The following is a 25,905-nucleotide window of genomic DNA, read 5'->3' as shown; positions in this document are numbered from 1 at the left end:
CGCAGGTCTGTAACAAATTCCTCACCATCCCCAAACTGTTAGTATAAATTGTTTTTCCTTGTCAACATCAGTTGCTCATGACCTCATGAGGCTGTTGGCACTTGTCAGTATTCTTCCTCAGAGTGTGCTCTTTGCTCTTACGGCTGATCAAACCATAGGGAACCTATGTCTGTAATTCATCCTTATAGGTAGAAAAGGGAATTGTAGCAAAGAATCCTTGTCCACTTTCCACCAAGCCCACATTTCAAAACCAACTTTCATTTGCCTCTTAAAGTTAGCACCGCGAACTTCTTTATGTTAATAAAAATCCCTCAGCAATTAGCAAGTGTGCTCACTAAGCCATTCAGCAGGGCACTAATCTGTTTATTATATACATTGCGTGCCCGTTATGCCAGGAAATATGCTGGGCTCTGGGAGAATCTGAAGATGAATGAGTCTTAGCCCCTCCTCACTGCTCTTTAGAGCCTAATAGGTTGGTTCTGCTGACAGATCTGGGAGCAATGATTCAGTAAGATGCTATTAGTGTGACTATCTAACATAACGCCAATGCAGAGGCACACATAGGTATTGGTGCCACCAAGAGCAAGTGGGATTGGCCTGGAAGACTTCACCGTTCACCGAGGGAACATTCATTCCATCAAGCGAAACTAGGAAGGAACCTTTGGCTCGAGCGGTTGGAATTTCAGGGCACAACAGGGATGCTGGGCTTATTGTGCATTGGTAATTCTCCCGTATCACATGATTCCAGGGTACTGAGGGGTTTGTCCTCAGTGAAAGAGTATTTCCCCATACCTCCTGCAGCTTGGTAGACTGGTCTACTCCTTTCTGAAAGTGATGTGTCAAAATGAACAAATAATCAGATGATAAACACATTTTTGAACAACTATTAATGTTTGAGCAAGTGTATGATGAAACATACTCCATGAGGACATAAGAACGTGTCTGCTGTATTAGAGCATTTGACTAGGAGCCAGACTGGAAGACAAGCCTCTGTGGCCTGTAGCTCTTGATCTGTGGTATCCTGTGCTATTAATTTGTTAGTTCCAAGTGAAAGACACTACCAAATATCCATCCCAAGAGAAAACAGGGGTTATTCTGCCATGGCCAAGAGTTGAAGGCAGCTGATCTAAGTTAGAAAACACACATGAGAAACTCCTGGCTTCTAAGCCATAGGTGAACAGATCAGGGTTTTGATCAGCCTGCACTGACCCACACGTCTGCCCTCTTCAATTAAGAAAAACAACCAGATGCTTTACTGCTAGGATTTTCCTCTCACCCCATTAAACACCCTCAACCTTTGGGGAAAAGGTGCCATTATACCTAGCTCCCCCCTAAGCACTGTGGGCTTTTCCTGTGTTCTCTTTTATATTGATCCCCAGTTCAAGTGTCACAGGACTGCTTTAATCTTCCTGTATGGGAACTGCCTTCTTAAATCGCAGATTTCACTGTTTCCCTTTTAGCGTGGTAGAGGATAGAAACTGCAGGAAAGAACTAGAAAGAACAAGCATCTTATTAATAGAAGAGCAGAGGAGATCCCATCATATTCTGGGATTGTGAGCCCCTGAAGAGGCAATGACTATCTGAGGCTGCCCAGTCCTTCCCTGGCTCCTCCCACAGTCCCTCCGAACCTGCCATCAGAGGAAGAAAGATGGGCTCTTACTCATTTCCATGTACTCAGGAGTCAGTCCAGTGTAAGGCTCTAGGCTGTAGTCCAGGTCCCACTGCTCTGGACGTTTTGAGTGGTCAGGATCACTTTCTCCAGGTTCTGTCTCATCTTTCAGCTTCCGAAAGAGTTTCTTTAGCTTCCTACAAAACAAATGGAGTAGCCACTAAACAGAAACCCCAGGAGCAGAGTTACATCAGCAGAAGAAATGAAGAGACTAAGTACAGACACCCAGTGGGGGAGGATTTGATGAGTCCTGCTGTGACTTGATGTGCCAGGGCAGGTTGATACCCTTGGGGGAACTCCCTTCTCTGAGGAGGGGCTAGTTGTGAAGGTTTTGAGGATAGATCTGAGAGGAGAGGAGGGAGGGGGTGTGGTCAGGATGTAAAATAAATAATGAAAAAGAAAGAAAAGGAGGGAGGGAGGAAGGGAGGGAAAAAGAAAGGAAAGAAGGAAGGAAGGAAGGAAGGAAGGAAGGAAGGAAGGAAGGAAGGAAGGAAGGAAGGAAGAGACTAAGTACAGGCACTAAAGTAATTCCTGAACCAACCAAGGAGGTCTTTTATTAAGAAAGAAGCCACCCTCAGCACAATACCAGAGGAAAAAGGTTATCATCAGTACCACCCAGCTACAAACCCTGCAGCCTACAACAGCTACCTCAAACAAGGCATACTGGTACAACAGTGGGCCCTGGCAGTCTAAATCTTGTGCAGATCTTTTCATAAACGAATTATTTATTCTAGCTCGCTTGTATAAAAGACACAGAATCCTGGTATTTTATTTACAAGCTGTAGCCTAGATTGGGCAGATTGTGAGCTACTCCAACTTCCATCCCAGCCGTGTGTCCCTTGCCACTTGCTGTTTGAGTCTCGCCTGGGTTATTTCTGCTCTGTCAGCCTGTCCTCAGGGTCCACTTCTCCTGGCCAAATGCTCATGGTCCATCTCCTGTCATAGTGGCCTCCACTTCTTTCCGTCTCCCTTCTTTTCCTCCTTGTCTCCCCTTCGACCTCTCACTGGATCCTTAAGTCCTGCCTTTCTCTCCTGCCCAATATCAGGGTCTAGTCTTTTATTATTCAATTAACTTTAAATTTCGGATCAAGGTTTATACTACAAAGAGAATTGTCTCATCTGGGAGCAACCAGATGTTGGGGTACAGAATTTAGCATTTGTATACAGAGTACCAAACCCCAACATCTTGTGCAGGTAATCAAAGCTGCTCTGAGTTCAGGAGTACAGCAGCCATGTCATAGCTGGAAGTCAAAATCTTGAGTGTTAGCAGGATTAGGGGTTCCATAGACTTAGGGCCTGGTAGGTCACAGCTATGTTTAAGGAACAGTGACCCCCTAGTGACTTCACCCAGGGGGTCCAAGTAGTTCATTAACCACCTCCTAATACCAGCACAAGAATGACTTCTGAACTAGAGAGACTTTATTCTAAAAGAACTCCAGTACAGTTGGGTGCAGGGACTTGTAATAGCATCATGCAGACAGCTGTATTGTGCATGGAGCCAAAATCTGGTTGATCTGTGCTTTAGGCAGAGAGAGACCCCAGGATGTCATGGAAAGAGTCACAGATGGCCTGGTGATGACTGTGACTGTGGGCAAGCATAAGGTTAGCAAACAGGCCTAGGAGCTTCAGAACTTAAGGGCTGGGGAGGCGGAGGGTACCTTAAAAGCACAAAGAGCTAACACAGGAGCAGAGAGGTCGTCTATGAGATTGTGCAGCAGAGGAGACAAAGCAAGAAGAAGGAGGGGTTTCAACAGCTTTATAAGTGTGGATTGGTTCAGAAAAGGGTGGGGATGAGATGCTGTATAAATTTACACATAGCTCTCAAGAGCTGGTCAGTTCCAGAAGTTTCTTCTGGATATCAGTAACCGGTAACCAAATGTATAAAGAAAGTCTCTCCAGACTGAGGTTTGAAAAGATCCTGCACATTGTATAACATACAGATGGAGCTTTGGAAAACATCAGACTATGATTCTGATCTTACAATGTATTCGCTCATTAAAATAATTCCTTTGATGTTACCCTCGCCCAGCCTTTGCATCTGCTATTTTTTTTTTCATGTCTTCTTTTAATGACAAGTCTCTGGAACTCTCTAGAAGTCTTTGAGTTTTTCCATTGCCAATGCTCCATGATTCTGTTGTGGACTTGCACTCAGACCATGTGATCTGTGAGGCCTCCTGCTTAGGGACCTGGGCCTCAGGCAGTTCCACAGATGGCTGTTGGGTGTTGGCCTCACTGAGGAAACAGGCAGAGTCTAGCTCTACATGGGCCAAAGACAATGATGACACAGTTACAGACACACATTGGCCATTTCCTGATTCCTGATGAAGTTTGAGTTTTTTCCCCCAGACATAGGTTCCCAGCAGGATTTCACTTTATCTGAAGAAGAAGCCAAAGAGAAATGGTGCTATGCTATATTTGTCAATCTACAGAAAAGTGGAGAGTTTATAAATTCTATTATGCTCATGAATGACAGTTACTTGAGCACTTATGTGTTTATAAAAAGATAAAGAGAGAGGGAATATGTTTGGTGGATCTGTGGTGAGGTGTGGGTAAGGGGGTGCCTCTGCGGGCCCATGCTGAGGCATCCCTTCCCCCTGAAGGACCAGCCACATGGACGGTATAGTATAAAATAGAGTTTATTCAGGACATGGGGAGGGGAGTTGAGAGAAAGCAGAGAGAGAGAGAGAGAGAGAGAGAGAGAGAGAGAGAGAGAGAGAGAGAGGTAGAGAAGAAGAAGGAGGAGGAGGAGGAGGAGGAGGAAGAGGAGGAGGAGGAGGAGAAGGAAGAGGAGGTGGAGGAAGAGAAGGATGAGGAAGAGGAGGAAGAAGAGAAGGATGATGAGGAGGAGGTGGAGGAAGAGAAGGATGAGGAAGAGGAGGAAGAAGAGAAGGAGGAGGAGGAGGAAGAAGAGAAGGATGAGGAGGATGGTGATGAGGAAGAAGAAGAAGAAGAAGAAGAAGAAGAAGAAGAAGAAGAAGAAGAAGAAGAAGAAGAAGAAGAAGGAGAAGTAGAGAAGTAGAGAAGTAGAGAAGTAGAGGCTAGAGACCAGCCATGAGCACATGGAGAGAGAGGGAAGAAGGGATGAGAAGACAGAACAGGGGCAGGAAGGCAAGAGCAAGAGAGAGAGGAGGGGGCAAGCAGCCTCTTTTATAGTGAGTCAGGCATACCTGGCTGCTGCCATGTAACTTTGGGGCAGCACTTGACAAAATGCTAACACTTATGATGTGATGCTTTAGCAAGAATGAAGATGGAGAGAAAGCTTGCTGTGGAAGGATTCCTTTCTCTATTCTTCCCATCCCCAGCTCTGCCCAAGGAAGCTCTAACATGTGGAAGAGCCTGCACTTTCTAAGGATACACCTGTGAGCCCAACACCTGAAGACTGAGGCAAAAGTGTGACAAGTTCAGCCCCTGGACAGTTGTACAGTGAGACTCTGTGTCCAAGAAAGGAAAGAAAGAAAGAAAGAAAGAAAGAAAGAAAGAAAGAAAGAAAGAAAGAAAGCCAGAAGGAGGAAGGGAGGGAGGGAGGGAGGGAAGGAGGGAAGAGATGAAGGGAAGAAGGGAGGGAAGGAAGAAGGAATATGGGGATGGAATAAAGGAGAGGAGGGAAAGGGAGATAAGGGTAAGAGATCAAGGAAAGCAGAGTACAGTGCTTATGTGACAGACATAAAGCCTGGGGTCCAATAGCCAGAACAGCAAAAACAAGGCAGGAGGAGAAACTGGCATTTCTCTTCACACACACACACACACACACACACACACACACACACACACACACTTCATCTACCTAGATGAGTTAAGGCCCTTTTGCTTCAGTGTACATAGAATTCAAAGTGCAATTTTGTCAGAGTAGGGATGGGTATGCCATTTCAGGGATACACCACCGTTAGATCCAAACTCTGTTTTGCACAGGCACCTGTTGGAACGGTGAGACAAGCTCAGGTGAGGGAAACCCCGACTAACAGACACAGCAGATAAACAGCCAAGGCTGTGTCACACTGTGACACCATGTATGCTTTTATGGAAACAACTATTTGTGAGCATCACTCTAGGCAGTAGTGTGTGAGATCACCTAGCTTCTCACTCAAAAGCACCTGTCACAACCACGCCAGGAGCTGAGGCCAGACCGCACAAGCAGAGTTTGTCTATTGTGGCAGTTCTTACAAAGCCCACTTCCTCACTCTGTCTCGGTTCTTCCCTTTGAAGTATTTACTCAGCTTTGGAATTTCTGAACCAGATCTAGTGAGGGAGGTAGGGATGGAGGCTACGTGGTAAAGACACCTGGACAGAGTGTAAGACTTCCTTTGTGGCATCTGGGATACCTGCTCCGTGCACAGGTAGACTTCATAGGATGCCTTTAGACGATCTCTAACTTGGCTTTGGGAAGAGCCCAACACTGAGGAAGTACTTATCTCCTTTTCTGTTTTCCTTCAGTCACTGATTGTTTCCGGTCAAGGAGGAAAGCCCACACTATTGCTGCAATGCTGCGGATGACTCTCCAGTGCTTACAGTACATTCTTTCTTATATTTTTGGTTGTGAGCCTAGCTTTTCACAGCTGAGCCATCTCTCCAGCTCCAGTACTCTTTCTTAAACAAAGAGAATTCAGATCCTGGGCTGAGAGGCGTGGGTAAGATAATGCCACTGACTATCTAACCATGGATCACTTTTTCTGCTGTTTCATACCATTATTAGATCTTTATGGTAATTCATTTCTGCCTGTTCATCATCCATCTTTGGGAATATTAGAGATTAAGATTAAGTGTGTAGACTTTGAAATATAAAAGTGACTGCATGAGTAGCTGTTAAAGTAATTATTTACTATCTAAGCTGTGGTGACTCTGCCTAGCTCAGCCACCATGTTCCGGGGCCAGAGGCCATGTGCTCACCACAGCTAGAAATGGCAAGCCAGAAACACCAAACCTGCCACCCAGGGATGGCTCTGCTAATCTTCTACGCTGTCTCCACAAGGCTGTGCCCAGACCATCTCGCCATCCACGCGGGCCTGGTAAGAAAACGAGACTCTAATGCTTAAATATTAATCAAAGGCTTTATATATTTTGTAATGCTCAATAACAATATGCCCATACAAAGAGAGCTGTTTCCCAATTAGCTAACCTAAACATAAGTTGTTACCCAGGACTGTTCTTCATATCTGCGTGGCTCTTCATTCTCCTACATCTCTCTCCCTCTCCTTCACCTCCTCTTCCTCTTCCTTTTCCTCTTCTTACTCCTCCCACCTTAGCTCCTCCTACAAGTAACCATGGGAAGAAACTTTAAAATTGGTCATGATTAAACAAGGATTGGAAAGCAGTGCTACCATTCAAGGAGTGTGGTGACACTTTCTGCAATGCACACACGCTTAGTCTAGTGAGAATGTGGAAGTTTTGCAGAGAGAAGTTATTATATCACTTCTCTTACCCACTAATAAAGGCCAATATTTCTTTAATGTAAGAATGTTAAAAATTTGCTATTAGAAGCAGATGCTAAGCTAGGGAGACCTCATCATTCTATTGCTACTGTGGGGTATCTTGATTATTCTTACTTAGCTCGATCACCGGCTTATTTCCCTAACTTGCTTCTATTTTTCCAAAGTTAAATCTGGCTTGTCAGATTTACTTACTTAATTCCTACAGGCAAAAGTTGGACATTAGAAACAGATTACCTGTGAACCAAAAGCCCACAGGCCAGGAACAGAGAAGAAAGCCCGCGTGTCCGAGCAGAGTGCTGTCAGTGACAGTCGTGAACTTGCTCAAAAACCATTGAAACCCATGACACTTCTTAAAGTGTTTCTTCCTTCTTCTGCTGTCCATATTTCCTAGATAGGTGAGTATTTATCCCAAGCTATTTTCATTACACAATGTATTGGAGGCAACGCTATAATAACTTTCTGGGGTTCACACAGAGAATAAGTATACAGCCTAGAAATGAATCCAGATCGGTTGGCCTTTGTATTTCTGTTCCACAGAAGGGACTGAACATCATCAGGTATAATCTTTAATTTACATGTCTCTTCTCTCTGTCATTTTTCTTTTGACAAGAAAAGATCCATCTTAAATTTGCTTAGTTCATATGTCCCAGCTATGCCCGACATTAAGACACTGCCAGGTATTTGGTTTCTGATTTTGGTCTTATCAAGAATGATATCGAGCGGTAATCACCATAAACATAATGATTTTATTAGACCAAGCTTAAACCACAACCTGTAGGATAATCAAGAACTTTGGGCACGGTGTCAAAATCTCTGATCCACATGCTAGAAGTTGCCTGCGTCACCATGCTATGTGGCCACGCATATCCTCTATAAGACTGGAAGCTAAAATGAGAGCATTGGGATGTAACTCAATTCATTCAGCAGGAGGAGCTTCATGTGGTCCGAGGCTTGCAAGGTACCTACTTCGTAGATGACTATAAAGACACCACATCCATCAAGAGACATAGGCAGTAAGACTTAGAGAAGGGAGATAGATGCAACTTTGTTAATTATTATGCAGTTGCCATTGATTAAAGTGCAGCATACTTCCAAACACATATGCAATAAACGTAAACAAGAAAATTCATTTTTAAAGGCAAGCCAGCATGTGTGTTTTTCATCTGTCGGGAAGCTGATGGAGCTGATGGACAGAGAACACGCCAACACATTGTCACACATATGCCTGAGTTGTTGTCTCTCTTAACTTCTTAAAGGCTTATGGATTCAGAAACAATGTGCTAGGTGGTAGATAAGATATTCAGAAATGAAAACAGGGACATTATGTGCTGATAAGCTGTCTACAGTTCCAACCAGAAGAGAACAGCAATGCCCTCCAAAAACAGGTGTCTTCTCCAGATGTTTGATGCACATGAAGACTTTCCTTGGCAGCTGTGCTAGAGAACTTAGTTGCATAGCTTCAAAAGGACCAGATGTGGCTTCAGCATCATCTGTGTGTATTCTGGATGTTGGTCCATAACAAATGCTGTCTCTAAGATGTTGTGTGCCTACAGAACAAAATACATCTGTTTCTGTAACTTTGATTTGACTATCACTGAATGACTGTTAGTCAGAAAATAGGGATAGAATGAATCTCCAAGACCTGAGTTTCTCCAGGTTACCAGTCTTACTGATATTTAGAAGCTTATTTATGCAGAGAGGCAGGATGGGAGACTCAGACACTGATATTCCCACCAATCCTTCTCTAAGAAAAAACACATAAAAGTACCACATAAAGTTGTCCCAGTATGTAAACAGAAAAGAAAAAAAAAAAAAACGCTTTTGAGTGTTCTACCTAATGAATGGTGTGTGATGGTTTCTATTGCTGCAACAAAACACCATGACCACAAAGCAAGTAGGGAGGAAAGGGTTTATTCAGCTTATACGTCTACAGCACTATTTATTGTCAAAGGAAGTCAGGACAGAAACTCAAACATGGCAGGAACCTGGAGCCAGGAGCTGATGCAGAAACCATGGAGGGATGCTGTTTACTGACTTTCTTGTCAGTAAACATGGCTTGCTCAGCCTGCTTTTTTATAGAACTCAGGACCACCAGCTCAGATGTGGACCTACCCACAAAGGTAACCCTTTCTTTCTTTCTAAAGATTTTCTTTTATTTATGAAATTTATACACACAAGTACTCTATTTGTATGCTATGAATGCCCTATTTGCATGTGTGCTTGCCTGACTGGAGATGGCATCAGATGGCATTACAGATGGCTGTGAGTTACCATGTGGTTAATGGGAATTGAACTCCCAACCCTGGGGAGAGCAGTCAGTGCTCTTGACTGTTGAGCCATCTCTTTAACCCAATCTGGGGACCTTTTAAAGAGCCACAGATCCCCTAATTCCATGGGAGCAGATGGCTTTGATGTGACACTTTCTTTGAGAAAGAGGTTGGCTTACTTTTTTTCTACTAAGCCTATTCAATCTAATGAACCCAGGACTGGGCCCCATTCACATTTTTGAAAATGATCTAGCTCTTGCCACTGGCATCTCTTTCTTCATGTCTCCAAGGCCTTGACTTGCCATCTTGGAGATTTTACTCCTCCACATGTAGCACCTCTGGGTCAGTTATGAGGTGCTTGAGGTAAGACCAGAATGAATGTGCTGTTTCTTCAGAAAAGTATTTGAAGGACATAGGTCCCTTAAGGAAAATAATGACAGATCACCTTCTAAGACGCAATGGCGCTACAGGCACACACCAGAAGATATCCTGCTGTTTTTGAAGCGTGGCACTCAGACTATTGACTTTCAAAATTCTGGTGACATTTATAATATACAGAGAACAGTCAGTCATATGGAAAATAATTTTTTTTTACCCAAATCTAAGCTCTAAGAATATGAGAGCCATTTCAATATGTTTCCCCCTTCATAGCTAAGGCATAGGACCCAAGAAGTGACAGCAGGGGCATACCCTTGTCTTGTAAAGTGTGGATAAAGTTATTCTTGGCTATGGTGCTCAGGATCTGATTCTCTGAATCTTAAAGAATATTACAGTGGCCACTTTATAGTGGCCAACTCACAGCCATCTGTAATGCCCTTTAATACTTCAATATACCTTCTATACTTCAATAGATTCCTTTGCTGCTTAAACTAGCCAGAGGGACTTTTAAGGGCTGCAGTTAAGAATCTTGGGCAGCAAATGCGCAAACTCAGTTGGAAAAAAAGAGATTAACCAACTTTTCTTTCCTGGAAGATTTCTTCTGTTTTTGTTTGTTTGTTTTGTTTTGTTTTTTTGTTTGGGGGGTTGTTTGTTTTGTTTGTTTGTTTGTTTGTTTTTGAGACAGGATTTCTCTGTATATCCCTGGCTGTCCTGGAGCTCACTCTGTAGACCAGGCTGGCCTCGAACTCAGAAATCTGCCTGCCTCTGTCTCTCAAGTGTTGGGATTAAAGGCGTGAGCCACCACTGCCTGGCTACCTGGAAGATTTCTTGGAAGCATAAAGTGCATGGTAAAACTCCAGCAGGGAGACAGACTCACAGGATCTTGAACCACCCCTGTGAGAACTGCATCTGTGAGAACTGTGAGGAGCAGGGTATATGGACAGAGAATGAGCAGTCTTGTAAGGGTTCAAGAAACCTAGCCCAGCCTGTTAGACTTATCCCTGCCACCTCTGGCACTCCTTAGCTCTGTGACACAGGGCTAGCTAAAAATAGCCCCAAGTAGATTCCTCTATAAAAATCACCAACAACTAAAAAGAAGGGCTGGGTAGAAGGCCAGCTGGTAAAGCATGAGGACCAGAGTTCAATCCCCAGATCTAGCATCACAATGCAAATGCAGCAGCTTCTAATAACAGCACTGGGGAGGAAGAGATAGGCAGATTCCTAACACTTGCCAGCAAGCCACCCTTACCTATATGGAGAGTTCCAGGCCTGTGAGAAACCCTGTCTCAAAACACAAGGTGGAGAGCATCTGAGGAACAGGTTTCCCCTGACTTCCAAGATATACGCCCACAGTGGTAATACCTCCACACACACCCACACATATGTGTATCTCACATGCATGTACGACTGCACACATAAGCACACCACACACACACACACACACACACAGAGAGAGAGAGAGAGAGAGAGAGAGAGAGAGAGAGAGAGAGAGAGAGAGATACATATATACAACACAAAGCAAAGGAAAAAAACCCAAAGGGCTAGAAGGGAAAGATAGAAGATATAACACATTTTTGGACACCTAATTTGATTTTTTTCCTTGTTTTCTTGTTTTGTTTTGTTCCCATTTTAGCAGCTGTTGGTTAAGTGTTCAGCTTCATAACCATTTCAATCTATAAAATGTGCATAAAGCCTGGGGATTTTATCAGGTATTCGTGCCTGCACTCCTAAGATCCTGTATTCTACATTTTGTTGTCAGAGTTTATTAAATGACTGCATCAGACCCTCCTATTCATCTTCCCACCCTACCTGGATCCTCCTACTTACCCAATGGGAGAACAAATACATCAAACATTTCTGGCATTTTGGGGTCTAAGTTATCTTTTGGTTCTGCCCTTTATTGCTATGTATATTTGAGCAAGCGATGGGTCTTCCTAAGCCACTAACATCTCAGCCCAGACAGGGAAACAAAGTGAGTAAGTGTGAGTGAGTGTGAGTGAGTGTGTATGTGTGTGAGTGAGTGTAGCAGACAATTGCTGGCCCACAGGAAGGGAAATGGATGGCGACATCGACATCGACATCGTATGCAAAGGGGAGAGGCTGTGAAATCTGGACTGGGAAGCTGGCATGCCCAGAAGAGACAGAGAGCTGATCATCACTTACGGGACTCCAATCTCAAAGATATTGTTCTGGATCAGCTGCTTCCCCAACATGATGATGCTGAGCTGTATGCACAGCTCCATGAGACAGCCTCCAGGAGCACACTGCAGGAGGGAGACAGGAGCAGTCAGACCCTGCAGGCTCTGGAGAACTGAATAAGACTGTCATGAGATAAGTAAGGGGCTAGGGTGGAGGAGCCTACAGACTGCCGGCCAAGCATGAAGACCAGAGGCTGTACTTGCCTCTTCCATTCGGTAACCGTCGAACACATAGACGTAGCTTCCAGGTCGGCCCACAAACCTGAAAGAAAAATGAGTGCTAAGCGTCAGAGGAAGCAAGGCCACTGGAGCATTAACCCCACACCCCGTGTGAAATATCTGTCACTCAGTGTCCTCATGAAATGAACTGGTTAGGGAGGTCCCAAGTCACACAAGGACAGTTCACACCCATTATCTGTTAGCGAATGCCTATAATACTTTTGATTCTGTTCTTGAGTAGCTATTTTCTGGGCAGAGAGAGAGAGAGCTGAGAAAGGGATGAAGCTGAGTGTGGTGAGGGGCTGGGATGTTGTGTGAATATGTGTGTGTGTGTGTGTGTGTGTGTGTGTGTGTGTGTGTGTATGATTGTGAGTGTGTGTATGTATGAGTACAAGCAAATGTGAGAGCGTGTGTATGAGTGTGTTGTGAGTGTCTGTGTGTGAGTGTGTATGATTGTGTGTGTATGTGTGAGTAAGAGCAAGTGTGAGAGTGTGTGTATGAGTGTGTTGTGAGTGTCTGTGTGTGAGTGTGAGTGCATGTGTGAGTAATGAGCAAGTATGAGAGTCCAAGTATGAATGTATGAGTGTGAGAGTGTGTATGAGTGTGTGAGTTTGTGAATGAGTGTGCACATGTGTGTGAGTGTGTATGAATGAGTGTGTGCATGTGTATGAGTATATTTGTGAGTATGAGTGAGTGTAAGAGTGTGTGTGTGAGTGTGTGTGTGTGTGTCTGTGACTTCTAAGTACCTTTTTCCCTTCATCGATGTCAAGGACTGAATCCAGATTGCAGTCTTTCTTTAGTAAGGGCTTATAATTTGCCAGGAAACTGAGGGTCTGACCAAAGGTGTAAGCACCCTTCCTTCAGAAAAGAAGGCATCTTGCCTTTTTACTGAAAATATTCTAAGGAAGGGATATAGCCTGCCCCATTCCTCTCCTGAATTGCATGTATTTTATTGAGGGACAAAGAGACTGGGAAGGAGGCAGAAGGTAATGCAAAAGCCAATCAGAGCCAGGCAGGTAATCACAGGGTCCCACTTCCTTGAAATGTACACAGCTTATCTGGTATCTAAGTATCCATTCAAAACCAAACTCTACTTATCCATTCAACTCCACTGAGATCTTTTCTATGAACTCTTTTTGTTTTTCTGAGAATGACAGTCTTTTCTTCCCCTTCCCTTCCCTTCTCTTCCTTTCCCTTCTTTCTTTTCCATGCTTGGTTTGAACCTAGACCTTTGCATGTGCTAAGTAGGTACTGTAGTGATGTACTTCATGCCCAGCCCACCCAGCCTATATTTCTTACTCTGTCATTTATCACAGATTAGAGTAGTGCTGTGGCCAAGACTATCCTATCCAGTGTATTATAAATCCAAGAATCGGAACATTTTGTCTGCAATGCCTTGTGTATGCATTTTGCCTTGGCTATGAAATCTAGATAGAAATACCAAGAAGGTATATATCTATTAATTTGTGCAGTATCTTTGCTTCTATAATGTCTTAGGAGCTAAAAGCAGAGGTCTTTGAGTGGGATGTGTTTACAAACACATCTAAGAAAATCACTTGTGAGTAATGAGCATTCTTTGTGGTACTGCATGGGTCCCAAGGAAGCAACCTGATAACCGTTGCTTCGAGTCTGATAGGCAGTTTTCTTGTACATAGCCAACTGGCCTGATCTGCTACGTGTACATGTTTTTAGAAGAGGTTTTACGGGCTGGTGAGATGGCTCAGTGGTTAAGAGCACTGACTGCTCTTCCAGAGGTCATGAGTTCAAATCCCAGCAACCACATGGTGGCTCACAACCATCCATAATGAGATCTGATGCCCTCATATGGGTGTCTGAAGACAGCTACAGTGTACTTACACAAAATAAATAAATAAATTCTTAAAAAAAAAAAGAAGAGGTTTTACATCCAAATCTACTGTACAATAAATAATTTTATCAGGGTATATGTGGGGGGGGGTACTTGTGATCTTAGGACTTGAGAAGTTTGGCCAGGAAGTCAAGCCTGAACTATATAATGAGCTTGTGGCGATCCTTGACTTCATAGTGATGTCCCGTTTCAAGAAAAGCAACAATCAATGTCAAACAGAAAGAGCTCCCCAACCCGCTTCCCTTGCCATTAGTCATTGGGAGGAGCCTCCAAGTTCTTAGACTCTCCATGGTGATAGGGACATCTTTGTTATTTATTATGGGCTCTTGGAACTACTGCCTATATTTATCCTAGTGAGATTATGCAGGAGGAGGACAGGAGATGCCAGGGATTGACCAGTTAACTGGACCTCTGAGCCATCAGACAGTATTCTGCCCTCAGAGGGGGAAAGGAGACAGGAATCTGAGCTTCATCTAATGGTATAACCACACTATATTAAAAATGCAAAGAGATATTGGGTGAGCTTGGTTGTAGCTCATGGATATTCCAGGAGGGTAATGAGTCCCTAGGACATGGGAGCTTCAGTATCAGGACCCTCTGGGACATCATCTATGAGCCACTCCTGTTTGATGTTTTTGATTCCTCCTCCTCTAAACATAATAAGTCTATGAGTGTGAGCATTTCACATTTGCTAATTCTGTGAGTTATTCTAGTGAATTATAGAATTAGAGAAGCCAGCTAGAGGGTCAGAAAGTCAAATGTCCTGAGTGGCCCAGAGTATCTGGCTGGTGTAGGAAGTGAGAGCAGTCTTGTGAAGGATTGTGCCTCTCATCTGTGAAGCCTATATCAATTCCATGTAGTCAGCACCAAACTGTACCATGTGACCGTGGAGCCTCTGGCCAGACACATAGTTCTCTTCTGTTTCATTGTCAAGGACACTAACTCTTCTAAGAGTCTCCCTTCATGGTCTTGCTCAAAGTCTTGTGTAGTTACCATGGACATTTGATTCTAAGGATGAAAATCCATTTCTTCATGGATAACCGAATGGGAAACAGCTCATCCCAACCAAGGGAAAAGAAGAGAGTGAGAATGGGAGCTGACAATGGGGACAGAATGACCCTACTTGTCTTGATAATGGAGGACACAGTCAGTAGTGAATTGCTACTGTTATACTCACCTCCCCTTGAAAAAGGCCACATAGAAGATGGGGGAGTAGGCATTGACAAACTTGAGCAAGAAAGCTTTGAGGATCAAGCGCTCTTCAAAAGTCTGCTCTGTTTTTGGAACCTCTGCAAGGGAAGAGCAAAGCTGATGAGAATGAAATGAGAGGGGCTTTTCTTTTCCTTCATTTTTGTGTGTGTGGGTGTGTGTCTGTGTGTGTGTGTGTGTGTGTGTGTGTGTGTGTTTATGTGTGTGCATGCCACCGTACACACATGCACATCTATGAATGCATGTACATTCAAAGGGCAGAAGACAGCATTGTATCTCTTGGAGCTGGAGATACAAGAGGTTGTCAACCATGTGATGTAGATGCTGGAAACCAAACTCCCGTTGTCTGCAAGAGCAGTATGTACTCTTAAGGGGTGAGTCAAGCCATTTTTTCAGCCCAGAGGTAAGAGTTTTGACCTTGGCATAAACCACTGCCTCTCATGTTACAACCCTGGAGCAGAAATCAAGTGACCTGTCTGGGTAGCACATGAGAACTGATAGATTCATCTGGGAGATGCTGAACAATTTGCAAGATAATCTGAGGTTACATAAGGTACATAAGATCTTCACCCTGCTCTTCCTACTGCCCTTCTCATGACCTCCTAATCAGTGGGGTCATTCTGTACCCCACAGAGAAGAGCTTGAACAGGGAGAGCCTCTGGCCCCCACCCTTACTTGGTCCAGGGGAGGTCAGCCAGCCTTCATGTATATAATTTCTATAAAATTGTACTAAAACAGGGGGCTGGAGAGATGGCTCAGTGGTTAAGAGAGCTGACTGCTCTTCCAGAGGTCCTGAGTTCAATTCCCAGCAACCACATGGTGGCTCACAACCTTCTGTAATGGGAATCCGATGCCCTGTTCTGGTCTGAATGAATACAGTGACAGTGTACTCATATACATAAAATAAACAATTCTAAAAAAAATTGTACTAAAACAAAACTGATAGGGCATCTGAGTTGTTTTCTTTATCTTCTCCTCCATTTTTACTGGCAAGGCATTTATCTGCAAGTTCTGGGAAAGGCTGAGATGCCTCCTGATTGTTCTCTCAAATGATTCAAATAATGAAAGGTCACCAGAAAAGGTACAGAGAAAAACATGGCTGAGCCCATGTCTCAAACCCATATGTCACAGGCCCAGTGTATTCTGTCATGCCCCAGCAGAGGAATTGGTCAACATCTTTAGCAAGGCTGGAGAAGATTGAGCAAAAACCTCTCTGGTTCCCTCAGAAGGCTGAGGATGCTGGGAGATTCTTGTGAATCAACTGTGGCAGATAAATGATTTTGTGACAGAGGGAACGGGGCATTGTTAACCCATCTGTACTGTTGAATAAAATATAACCAACTAGTTAGATTACAGAACAACCAGAAGCCTATTTCTGAAAATTCTGAAAACTGGAGAGATAAGATCAAGGCAGACTCAGTAGTACCCTTCCCTGATCCTCTCTTCATTTGTGTGTTCATGCATTCTTCAACATCCAGGCTCAATCTCCTCTCAAAAGGACCTGGTTTCTGCTCCACAGAAGGCACCTCATGGCTGTGCCCCACTGTGGTGGAGAGGCAGTCAATTCCTGGGGTCTCTTTTTTCTAAATTCATTATAAAGTCACTGCTTCATGATCTAAATCATCTCTTCTCAAGTGTCCCACCCCTAACACTGTGTCATCTTGCTGATTTAGGATTTGTGCTGGATAGTTTTATGTCAACTTAACACAAGTTAAATTCATCTGAGAGGAGGGAATCTCCATTAAGAAAATGCATCCATAAGATAGAGTTGTAGAATAGCCTCTAAGGTATTTTCTTAACTAGTAATTGACTGAGAAGGACCTAGCCCGTTGTGGGTGGTACCCATCTCTAGGCTGGTGGTCCTGGGTTCTATAAGAAGCCAGGCTGAGCAAGACACAATGAGCAAGCAATCCTCTGTGGCCTCTGCATCAGTTCCTGCCTCCAGGTCCCTGCCCTGCTTGAGTTTCTGTTCTACTTCCCTTGGTGATGAACAATGATATGGACGTGTAACCCAAACAAGCCCTTTCCTCCACAAGTTCCTTTTGGTCATGGTGTTTTATTGTAGCAATAGAAGCCCTAAGACAGGATTTCTGCAGATGAATTTGAGGGGTTGGGGCACAAATATTTTAGAATCATGGCACATGGCCATACTTGTAAGGATAAAGACTAACTTTGCATCATGTAGAAATGTAAGAATAAAAGTGGCCCAAGCCCGGGGAATAGTGCCAGGACCACACACAGGATGCATCCAATTTGTTCATATGCACTCTGCAAAGGAATAGTTAAACTGACACCCTGCTCTTTTTTCTGGCCTGCCCTTCCCTGACCTCTCTTCCCATGTACAAGTCCTTGCATTCTTTAGCATTCAAGCTAAACTCCTCCCAGAAAAAATTTTCCAGATGTCTCCAGTTGGCACCCCCATTTTTCTGTTTTCTTATATGAACTTAAATATCTTCCTGTACTAACTACCTATATCTATGCCTTTTAAAAAAACTATTGCTGATGCCAAGATGCACTTGCTGATAGGAGCCTGGTATAGCTGTCCCTTGAGAGGCTCTGCCAGAGCCTGACCAATACAGATGCGGATAATTGCAGCCAACCATAGGACTGCGTACGGGGTCCCCAATGGAGGAGTTAGAGAAAGGACTGAAGGAGCTGAAGGGGTTTGCAACCCCATAGGAAGAACAACGACATCAACCAGCCAGACCCCCCAAAGCTCCCAGGAACTAAACCGCCAACCAAAGAGTACACATGGAGGGGCCCGTGGCTCCAGCTTCATAGTCAACAGTGGAAGGCCTTATTTAGCATGAATGGGAGAGGAGTCCCTTAGTCCTGTGGAGGCTCGATGACCCAGCATAGGTATGAGCCTGACCTGTTCATACGGAATGGGCTGTTATGGGGTAGGCCTAGTTGGAGGAAGTCACTGAAGGGATGTCTTTGAAGGATGCCCCACTCAGGCCCCTTCTTGTCTGTCAGTCTCTGTCCTGGCTGAGTGTAGATCCTCAGCACCCAATGCCAAAAAGCTGAATTTTGTGCCACAATTCCAGAACTCTAGTGCAGACAAGTGAATTGAAGGAGGTTGCTGGCCAGCCAGTATAGCAAATCAGTGATCTGCAGAAAGTGTATTTTGAGAAAGCGTATCTCAAAATATAAGATGGAGAATAACTGAGAAATATATCTGACATCCACTAGCTCTGCCCCCGTACCATGCTTACATATGTATACCTACTTTTACACACACATACATACACAGAGAGAGACAGAGAGAGACAGAGAGACAGAGACAGACAAAGAGGGACAGACAGAGACAGAGAGAGACACACACAGAGAGAGACAGAGACAAGGACAGAGACAGAGACAGAGGTGGGGGAGAGGGAGAATCTTAGATTTGTGCCCAGGCTGGTGTGTTAGATAACAGAGTCCTGCTTGAAGTTGGGCAGAGAGACATATATAAACACTGTCCACAGTGGCCGGTTGTAGCCAGTGTTCAGATGGAAAGAGACTGAGGTAAAGCACAGATAGTGGAGGAGAAAAGGGAGGACAGAAAAGGGCAAGAGAACAGAGGAGGAAGAAAAGGAGAAACATGGAGAGGAGGAAGGAGGAGAAAAGGAAAAAATGTTACAATAGATTTTTCTCTTAAGAAAGAAAAGGAAGGAAGGAAGGAAGGAAGGAAGGAAGGAAGGGAGGAGGGAGGGAGGAAGGGAGGGAATTTGATCCTCTGCCCAGAGTACGTGCCTCATTCAATTCAAAAGTAAGTTGCCCTTAACTCTTCTCTTTGAAATAGTTTTTGGGTAAGAAAATTAAAACAAATGTCACCTAAAAATAAGTAATGAGACCTGAGGGTCTGAGAATTTGGAATGCTTATCTTGTGACTATGTGTAGAGGAGGATTAGGATGAGGTAAGGGGCGACACGTGTCTTTGATTTCCTTTTATAATCCCCTTTGAACTGACTGTGCTCAGATCTCCCGGTCCCTACAGGAATTTCCTCTGTGTTCTCTGAGAAAAAAAAAATAAAATAAAAAGAGGAATCTGGTGTTTTCGGATCTCTTCACTCCAACGAGGAATGAGTGGCTTTCTCTCTCCACGGTGACAAATCATGGGCTTGGCGATTATTTATTGGTTTTATTTTTAAAAGCAGCCTGCGCTAGGCTTTTAGGGCTGTGTGCTCCCATAAATAATGGGCATTTTCAATAAACAGTCCAAATCTACTTGATAGGCCACTAAATCACTTGGGTTCCCTGCCTTGGGAAGCCTTGTGGCCGCAGTGGCATTTGAACAAGCCTTCTTAGACAGGCAGGGCTGAAGGAAAGAAAGCTTAGACGATGGAAGTGGGACAGTGGGGCTGGGTAGGGCTGGAGGACAATGCTAGGGGCTGTGTCTGGGCTTTTGGATCTTTCAGAAGCCAGCACAGGGAGCTACACCTGCTTCCTACAGAGACTGCTGTGTGACTGAAAGTATGAAACATAGTCTCAGAATTCACATGGGTGGGAAACTGTATAAGGGTCACCCCACAGCTATCTGTGTGTCAGGCCACTGGGCAGACTGAGACATCTCCTGTGGTCTGAATTGGGCCTCGTGAGAAACAGTCCAAATAAAGTGTCTTTAGATCCCGTTGCTATGGGGATTTAAAGGAGCATCCAATGTTGACAGGATGAGGAGGAAGGCTGGCCGTGATTTCACCTCCTTGAGAGAGCCAGGTGGATTAGCGGTTGTCTGCAGTTTCACCTGTTCCCAACCCATGGAAGGTATTCCTCTATGACTTCATCTAGAACCAGGAAGGAACAGACATTCTGACAACATTTCCATACAGTGTCCTTGCCTACCCACCCCCTTTTGTTAAGCGTCAAGCCTCTGCTGCATTGTGTCACTAAAACCCAGGAGTGCTAATATCCCAGCTGTAAGCTGCCTTGGAAGGTAATTAGTGTGAAAGCCCATATTCGTCTCAGGAGGCCAGCTTAGGACTCAACATCCCCAGAGCTCCCTCCTGATCACATGGAAATATCAGTTAACAACAAGATGCCTGGCACACAACCTTGGGAAAGCATCTTATAGCGGGGGCTCCCCAGCAGCCCGGCCAACAGAGCCATCAAGATGGCAACAAAAACAACAAACCCAGGACTGTGCCTCCATATGTCTTAGATGGGTCAGCCATGGCACTGAGGGTCCAGAAGCATGAAAGCCCTGAGTCCAGAAAGCCTTCTCAGCCTCTCTCCCAGGGTGACTGAGCTTCCACAAGCAGCAATGTTTCCTGACAGCCTAGCCAGCCAGTCTTCCCTCTACTTGTATGAGTATATAGTGGGTAGGTGGAGGAACTGGCTGAATCTTGGTGTGTGACAGTGTTGTCTTGCCTGATTCCGGGGAAGAGAATCCCCTCCTGGAAGCCACCAGCTGGGTAATTAGGCAGCCAGCGGATCAGCTAAGGGAGCTGGGAATTATTCCCTTCTGAATGAAGTTCAGGGAACCCTGATGGTGGCAGTCTCTCACCGGAGGCCCTCAGGTGAAAGGCACCTCAAAAAGTTCAACCACCTCACCAGTTTCACGGAGTGGAGGGGCTTTTCTGTTATGCTACCAATTTGTACAATGGAAAGGATAGGCTGCTGCTGTCTATGTTGCATATGTGTATAACCTATGTGGTATAATAATATGTGGTATAGCAAGGAGACTCAGAGCAAGGGCTGTCATACCCCAGAAGTGGATGTGGTGATGACTCCCATCCAGCCAGAACCAGGATTTGACACACTTGGGTCAAAGGTCATGGTTCTAATAAAGATGTTACTGGCAATAAAGAGGCATGAAGGGAACATGGTGTCACTGGACCAGTCCTGAGTGGACTGTAATTATACAGGGTTGCAATTCTTCAGACATATAAGAGAACTACGTGACTGCAGAGAGCCACACCCCAGTTCAGGACTTCCTGCTGCCCTGGCCCTAAATATCAAATCTAGGGCAATTGGTATCCCAGGAAGTGCTCAACCATTGAGCCATAACCTCAAATCTTTTATGAAAAAAACAAAAAACTTTTAATCTTGAGAGAAGATGTCATTGAGTTGTTCTTGGACTCATGATCTTCCTGCCTCAGCCTCCCAAATAGATAGGATTACTGGGCTGCCTGGCCCAGTGGGGGGGTAGGGTGGGTATTGACTTGCTAACAGGAGAGACTTGGGCTTCCTTGCTTAAGCAGGCAAATGAAAGAGATGTGTTGGTCAGCTAGCTCAGGTTAGGAAAGCACTCTTACCTCTCACCTTCTCAGCAGGGTTATATGTCAGGGGGGTCACAGAAAAAAAAAAGACATGAATGTACAAAAGGAATTTGCTGGAAGGGGCTGTTAGGGAACAAAGGAGAGAATCAGAAAGCAGAGAATCATCAAGTAAATTTAATTAATTAACAATTCCTTTAAAAAACCTCAAGGGCACAAATGAGACTGTCTGTCTGTTCTCCTGTCTTTCTGCCTGCATACCCCTAAGTTCAGCTGAGAGCACCAAGCACCTGCCCCACCTTCTGCTCTGACAAGATGAAGGCAACACAGGTCTAAACTGACCACCAGATATGTTTGCCCTTGGAGGACAAAGGAGTTACGGAAGGTTGTGAGCACCTGACCTGTGTGTCCAGAACCAAACTTAGGTCCTCTGGAATAGCAGCAAGTGGTTTTAACTGTGGAACCACCTCTCTAGGCCCCTCTTTTAATTTTAAAATGTGTGTGTGTGTGTGTGTGTGTGTGTGTGTGTGTGTGTGTGTGTGTGTGACATGTGAGTGTATGGGTACATGCATCCATGTGCATGCATGCAGAAGCCAGAGGAGGATGTCGGATGACTTCCTCCATCATGTTCTCCCTTATTCCCTTGAACAGGATCTCTCACTGGACCGGAAGCTTGTTATTTCAGATAACATGATGTGATGGTTTCAATGATAGTGGCCTTTAGAAGTTCATGGATTTGAACTCTTAGTCACCTCACCAGAGAATGGAAGAGTTTGGGAAAGATTACGAGGTATGGTCTTGTTAGAGGAAATGTGCCATTGGGAGTGAGTTTTGAAGTTCTAAAAGTCCACATCAGTTCTTGCCCCTCCCTCTCTGCCTGCTGCCTACAGATCAAGATATAAAGCTTTCAGCTATTGCTCGGACAATGTGCCTGTCTTCCGACTATCCCACCAAGATGATTATGAACTAACCCTCTGAAACTATAAGCAAACCCCCAAATTAAATGTTTTCTTTAATTAGTTGCCTTGGTCATGGTGTCTCCTCACAGCAATGGAATAGTAACTAAGGCACTTGACTTGCTAGGGACCTTCAGCATCCACTTGTTTCTGTTTCCACTACTGGAATTACAGGCACATGTGCCACGCCTATTTTTATTTTTGTTTGTTGGTTTGTGTTGTTTTTGTTTTTCTGTTTGTTTGTTGGCTTTTGTTTGGGTTTTTTTTTTTTTTTACATGGGTGCTAGGGGTTTGAACTCAACTCCTCCTAATTACACAGCGAGTATTTTATTGACTAAGCCTTCTCCCAGACCCATTTGTCAACTCTTGCAGAACTTGAAAAAAGCCTCTAAGAACAACTAATCTAGATTATAACTGTATTTTTAAATTTTTGTTTGTAGATTGTTATGGCTTGAGTTTGAAATGTCCCTTACAGGCCCCTGTGATTAAACACATGGCCTCAGCTGATAGTGGTGTTTTGGAAGTTTGTAGAACCTTCAGGATGAGAAGCTTGGGTGGTGGAAGCAAGTAGTTGGGGGTTGGTCTTTGAGAGTTATGGCTCCACCTCCCTTCTGTTTCAGTATGCCTCCTGATCCATCCAGATACAGGAAACCTCATCACACATACACCTAGACAGACCATCCACCACTCCTTCCTCACCAGGATGGGCAGAAAATGGAAGCCAGAATAAGCCTCTCTCCTTCTAAATTGAGTATCAGATATTGTTGCCACTGTAAGATGTCATGCGAATCTAATGAAATTCAGATCTCTAATAGGATTAATCCTAAGTCCTTTAGATACTCAAGGTTTTCTCCATTTTTGATTATATGCAATTTACTCTTTACACCTAATTAAGTTTAAGAATAAAGTTTGGGGAAAAAAAAAGGTCAACAAAGTTCTTTGTCTAGCAACAAGTAATACAAATAAATAAAATGGGAAAAGTAAGACTGCCTACATCATTGGTGCTGTTTGGAGGTTGAATATACACATGCTCTCCATTTGTGATGGTCCATCTGGTGATACTTGATCTTCACAATTGGTAAAAGCCATACTCAGAAGGAACCATGCTTTGGATGTTGACCTTTTCCTGGGTGAGGGATTTCCAGTAAGTGAGACCATGGGCTCAAGGAAAGAAGAGCCACATTTTTTTTTCTTGGCACTAAGTTTCCATTTCTCCCAAAGCAGTCTGTCTTCACCTCCAGGTTCCTTCTCCTTTCCCATTTCCACACTAAGAAAATGGGGCTTGGGATCAACCCTCCTCCAACACACCAGCACGTGCACCTGAATCTGTGCTAAGACAGAGGACCTTATTGTAGCTGGTTCTGTACCCCTGCCCAAGATGGAGGATCCTATCAGTAGTTGTGTCCATACTCGGAGATCTGATTCCAGTGTTGGAAACTACACACTGATAACCTGGGACTAACATAGGACAGAAAGGACATCACTGGTAGGAACCTAGAAAAAACCAGCTCCTGGGTTCCATCTCTACCCAAGGAATCTAACACTCACCAATAAACCTCTCCTTCACTTTCTCTTAGCTATTTTCCTATCTTTTAATTTTTTAATTGGAGGGAGAAAAGAACCATTAGCCAGCTATTATCAGAGGATGGTGGGCAATGAGTGTAAGTTTCAACTTCTAGTCAGCTACAAGATCCTGAGGGGAGTCAACTGACACTGTATAGCATGCTATGTTTGATGTCCCTTACACTGGGGACATTAAATTCCCCTTTGACTCATGGTATTTTCAACATCTAATGAGTTTATTGAGCTACAGGTCCATCATAAATTAAGAACATTTGTTTTACTATAATGAAAATCCTTACAGCTACAGTACATAGTAAGCTCTGTGTCAAGTGGGTGTGCATACATGCACATAGACATGTATACATATTAACTGCTTTGTCCACTCAAATTTCTAAACTTCTTCAGCAGTGCCATAAGTAATGTCAAAGAAATGACCAATTGGAAATTGAAAATACAGTGGTGGAAGCTGTCGGGTAGCAACTTCCTTGAATTCAAACATTCCCTCTCAGGAAGCTCCTAAAACTTACAAGATTCACAAAGCCCTTCCTGGAGGTTATATACATGTACAGTCAAACACACATGCATATACATATACACATACTGTATTTATATGTATCATATATGCAATATATGTGTATTAATAATTCATGTGAAAAGAGAAGAAGAGACTTCTGCCATGTTGTGCAGGGAGCTCTAGGAATATAGCTTCCATGAGTCAGCACCTGTGCTAGGGTGGCCTTTATGGTCATGTGGCTGCCTTTGACTCACTCCTGTTTCTATAAGTAATCTCTCACCATATATCTTGTAAGTAGCTCCAATAAGCTTACTGGTTCATGAAACTAGACTTGGATGGAATAGTTTCTTTGGTCCATGACTGTTCCATATATAGTATAAATGAACACTTGTTTCTGCTTCCTCAAGAAGTATAACAACAGGAAACAGGCATGGTGATGCGCACCATGTACAGGCATGTACACTTGGAGGCTGAAGCAGAGGACTATGAGTTGGAAGCCAACCTGTGCTATACAATGAGTTCACATCCAGCCCAGGATACATGGTGAGACCCTGTCTAAAGAACCAAAACAAAACCCCCAAAGTTCAGCCATCAACACCACCAACAAAAGGTTATGTAGATCAAAGTGTGCCCAGTGTTTACAAGTGCCTGGAACAGTGCACAGAAGGCAGCACTCAATGAGAGTGCTTCTTGGGTCTGTCCCCCCTTTGCTTTTGTCCTATCTGAGCCCTGCTCCATCTAAGATCACCTGGGCAGTGACAAGCAGGTGTGAGCCATGGCAACATTTGTTCAAACAGCTTGTAAGCATAGCAACTTTCTTAAGAATTGAAGGCATTGGCTTGACTGGAGTTTGCCATGTTTCTAATGCCCACATAAGTCCAGCCTTGCAACTCAGAGAAGCACAACAGAGAGAGCTGAAAGGCTTACGAAGCTTTGTGTGCTAGCATTTTGCACATGATTTGAAGAGAAAAGAAGGAGACAAGAGGAGGAACCAAGCTGAAGCTAGTACAGCCAGCAGAGGGCATCGTGACCAACCTGCCTCTCCACTTGGCCCCCTTCTAGGCCAGGCTAGACCTGGGCCTATGCTGATGACAAGATTGCAGTGGTCAAGAACCTAGACATTACGAAATGCCTGGAACTGGTCAGCTGGGTTCCCCTTGTCTCTGAGCCTCTTTCCATGCATGAGCCATGTGCTGTCTACAGATCCTTTTCCCATAGCTGTCACCTATTGTCTCTCTAAGGAAGAATACATCATTGAAGATTAAGACGGACCTCATCCCCTTCTCACTGGAACCTCATTTCTGGTATACGCTGAACCTGGATATACACAGGGTCCAAAGTGCCTTACTGGCCAAATGCACACTCAGACAAGACTCCTAGGCTCCAGCCATTTCTCTACATACTCCTAGTTTCAGCTTATAAGCCCCCTGCTTCACCAATGC

The 25,905-nt window shown here is 44.2% G+C and overlaps 1 protein-coding gene across 5 annotated transcripts in view; it reads right to left on the bottom strand.

The window, feature by feature from the left end:
* Ano2 (anoctamin 2) overlaps positions 1 to 25,905 on the bottom strand; it is a 338,029-nt gene that overhangs the window by 40,098 nt on the left and 272,026 nt on the right. For all 5 annotated transcript variants that reach the window (XM_076940592.1, XM_034512071.2, XM_076940594.1 and 2 more), the window contains 4 exons: positions 15,202 to 15,313; positions 12,143 to 12,200; positions 11,904 to 12,004; positions 1,661 to 1,806 (listed from right to left, as the gene is read on the bottom strand). In XM_076940592.1, coding sequence (XP_076796707.1) covers positions 1,661 to 1,806; positions 11,904 to 12,004; positions 12,143 to 12,200; positions 15,202 to 15,313 — 417 coding nt within the window. The remainder of the gene's footprint in view (positions 1 to 1,660; positions 1,807 to 11,903; positions 12,005 to 12,142; positions 12,201 to 15,201; positions 15,314 to 25,905) is intronic.

This window comes from Arvicanthis niloticus, chromosome 9 (assembly GCF_011762505.2).
Source record: "Arvicanthis niloticus isolate mArvNil1 chromosome 9, mArvNil1.pat.X, whole genome shotgun sequence".
NCBI classification, from domain to species: Eukaryota; Metazoa; Chordata; class Mammalia; order Rodentia; family Muridae; genus Arvicanthis; species Arvicanthis niloticus.
The sequence above is the reverse complement of the archived record's forward strand: the minus strand, read 5'-3'. Positions and strand labels throughout refer to the sequence as shown.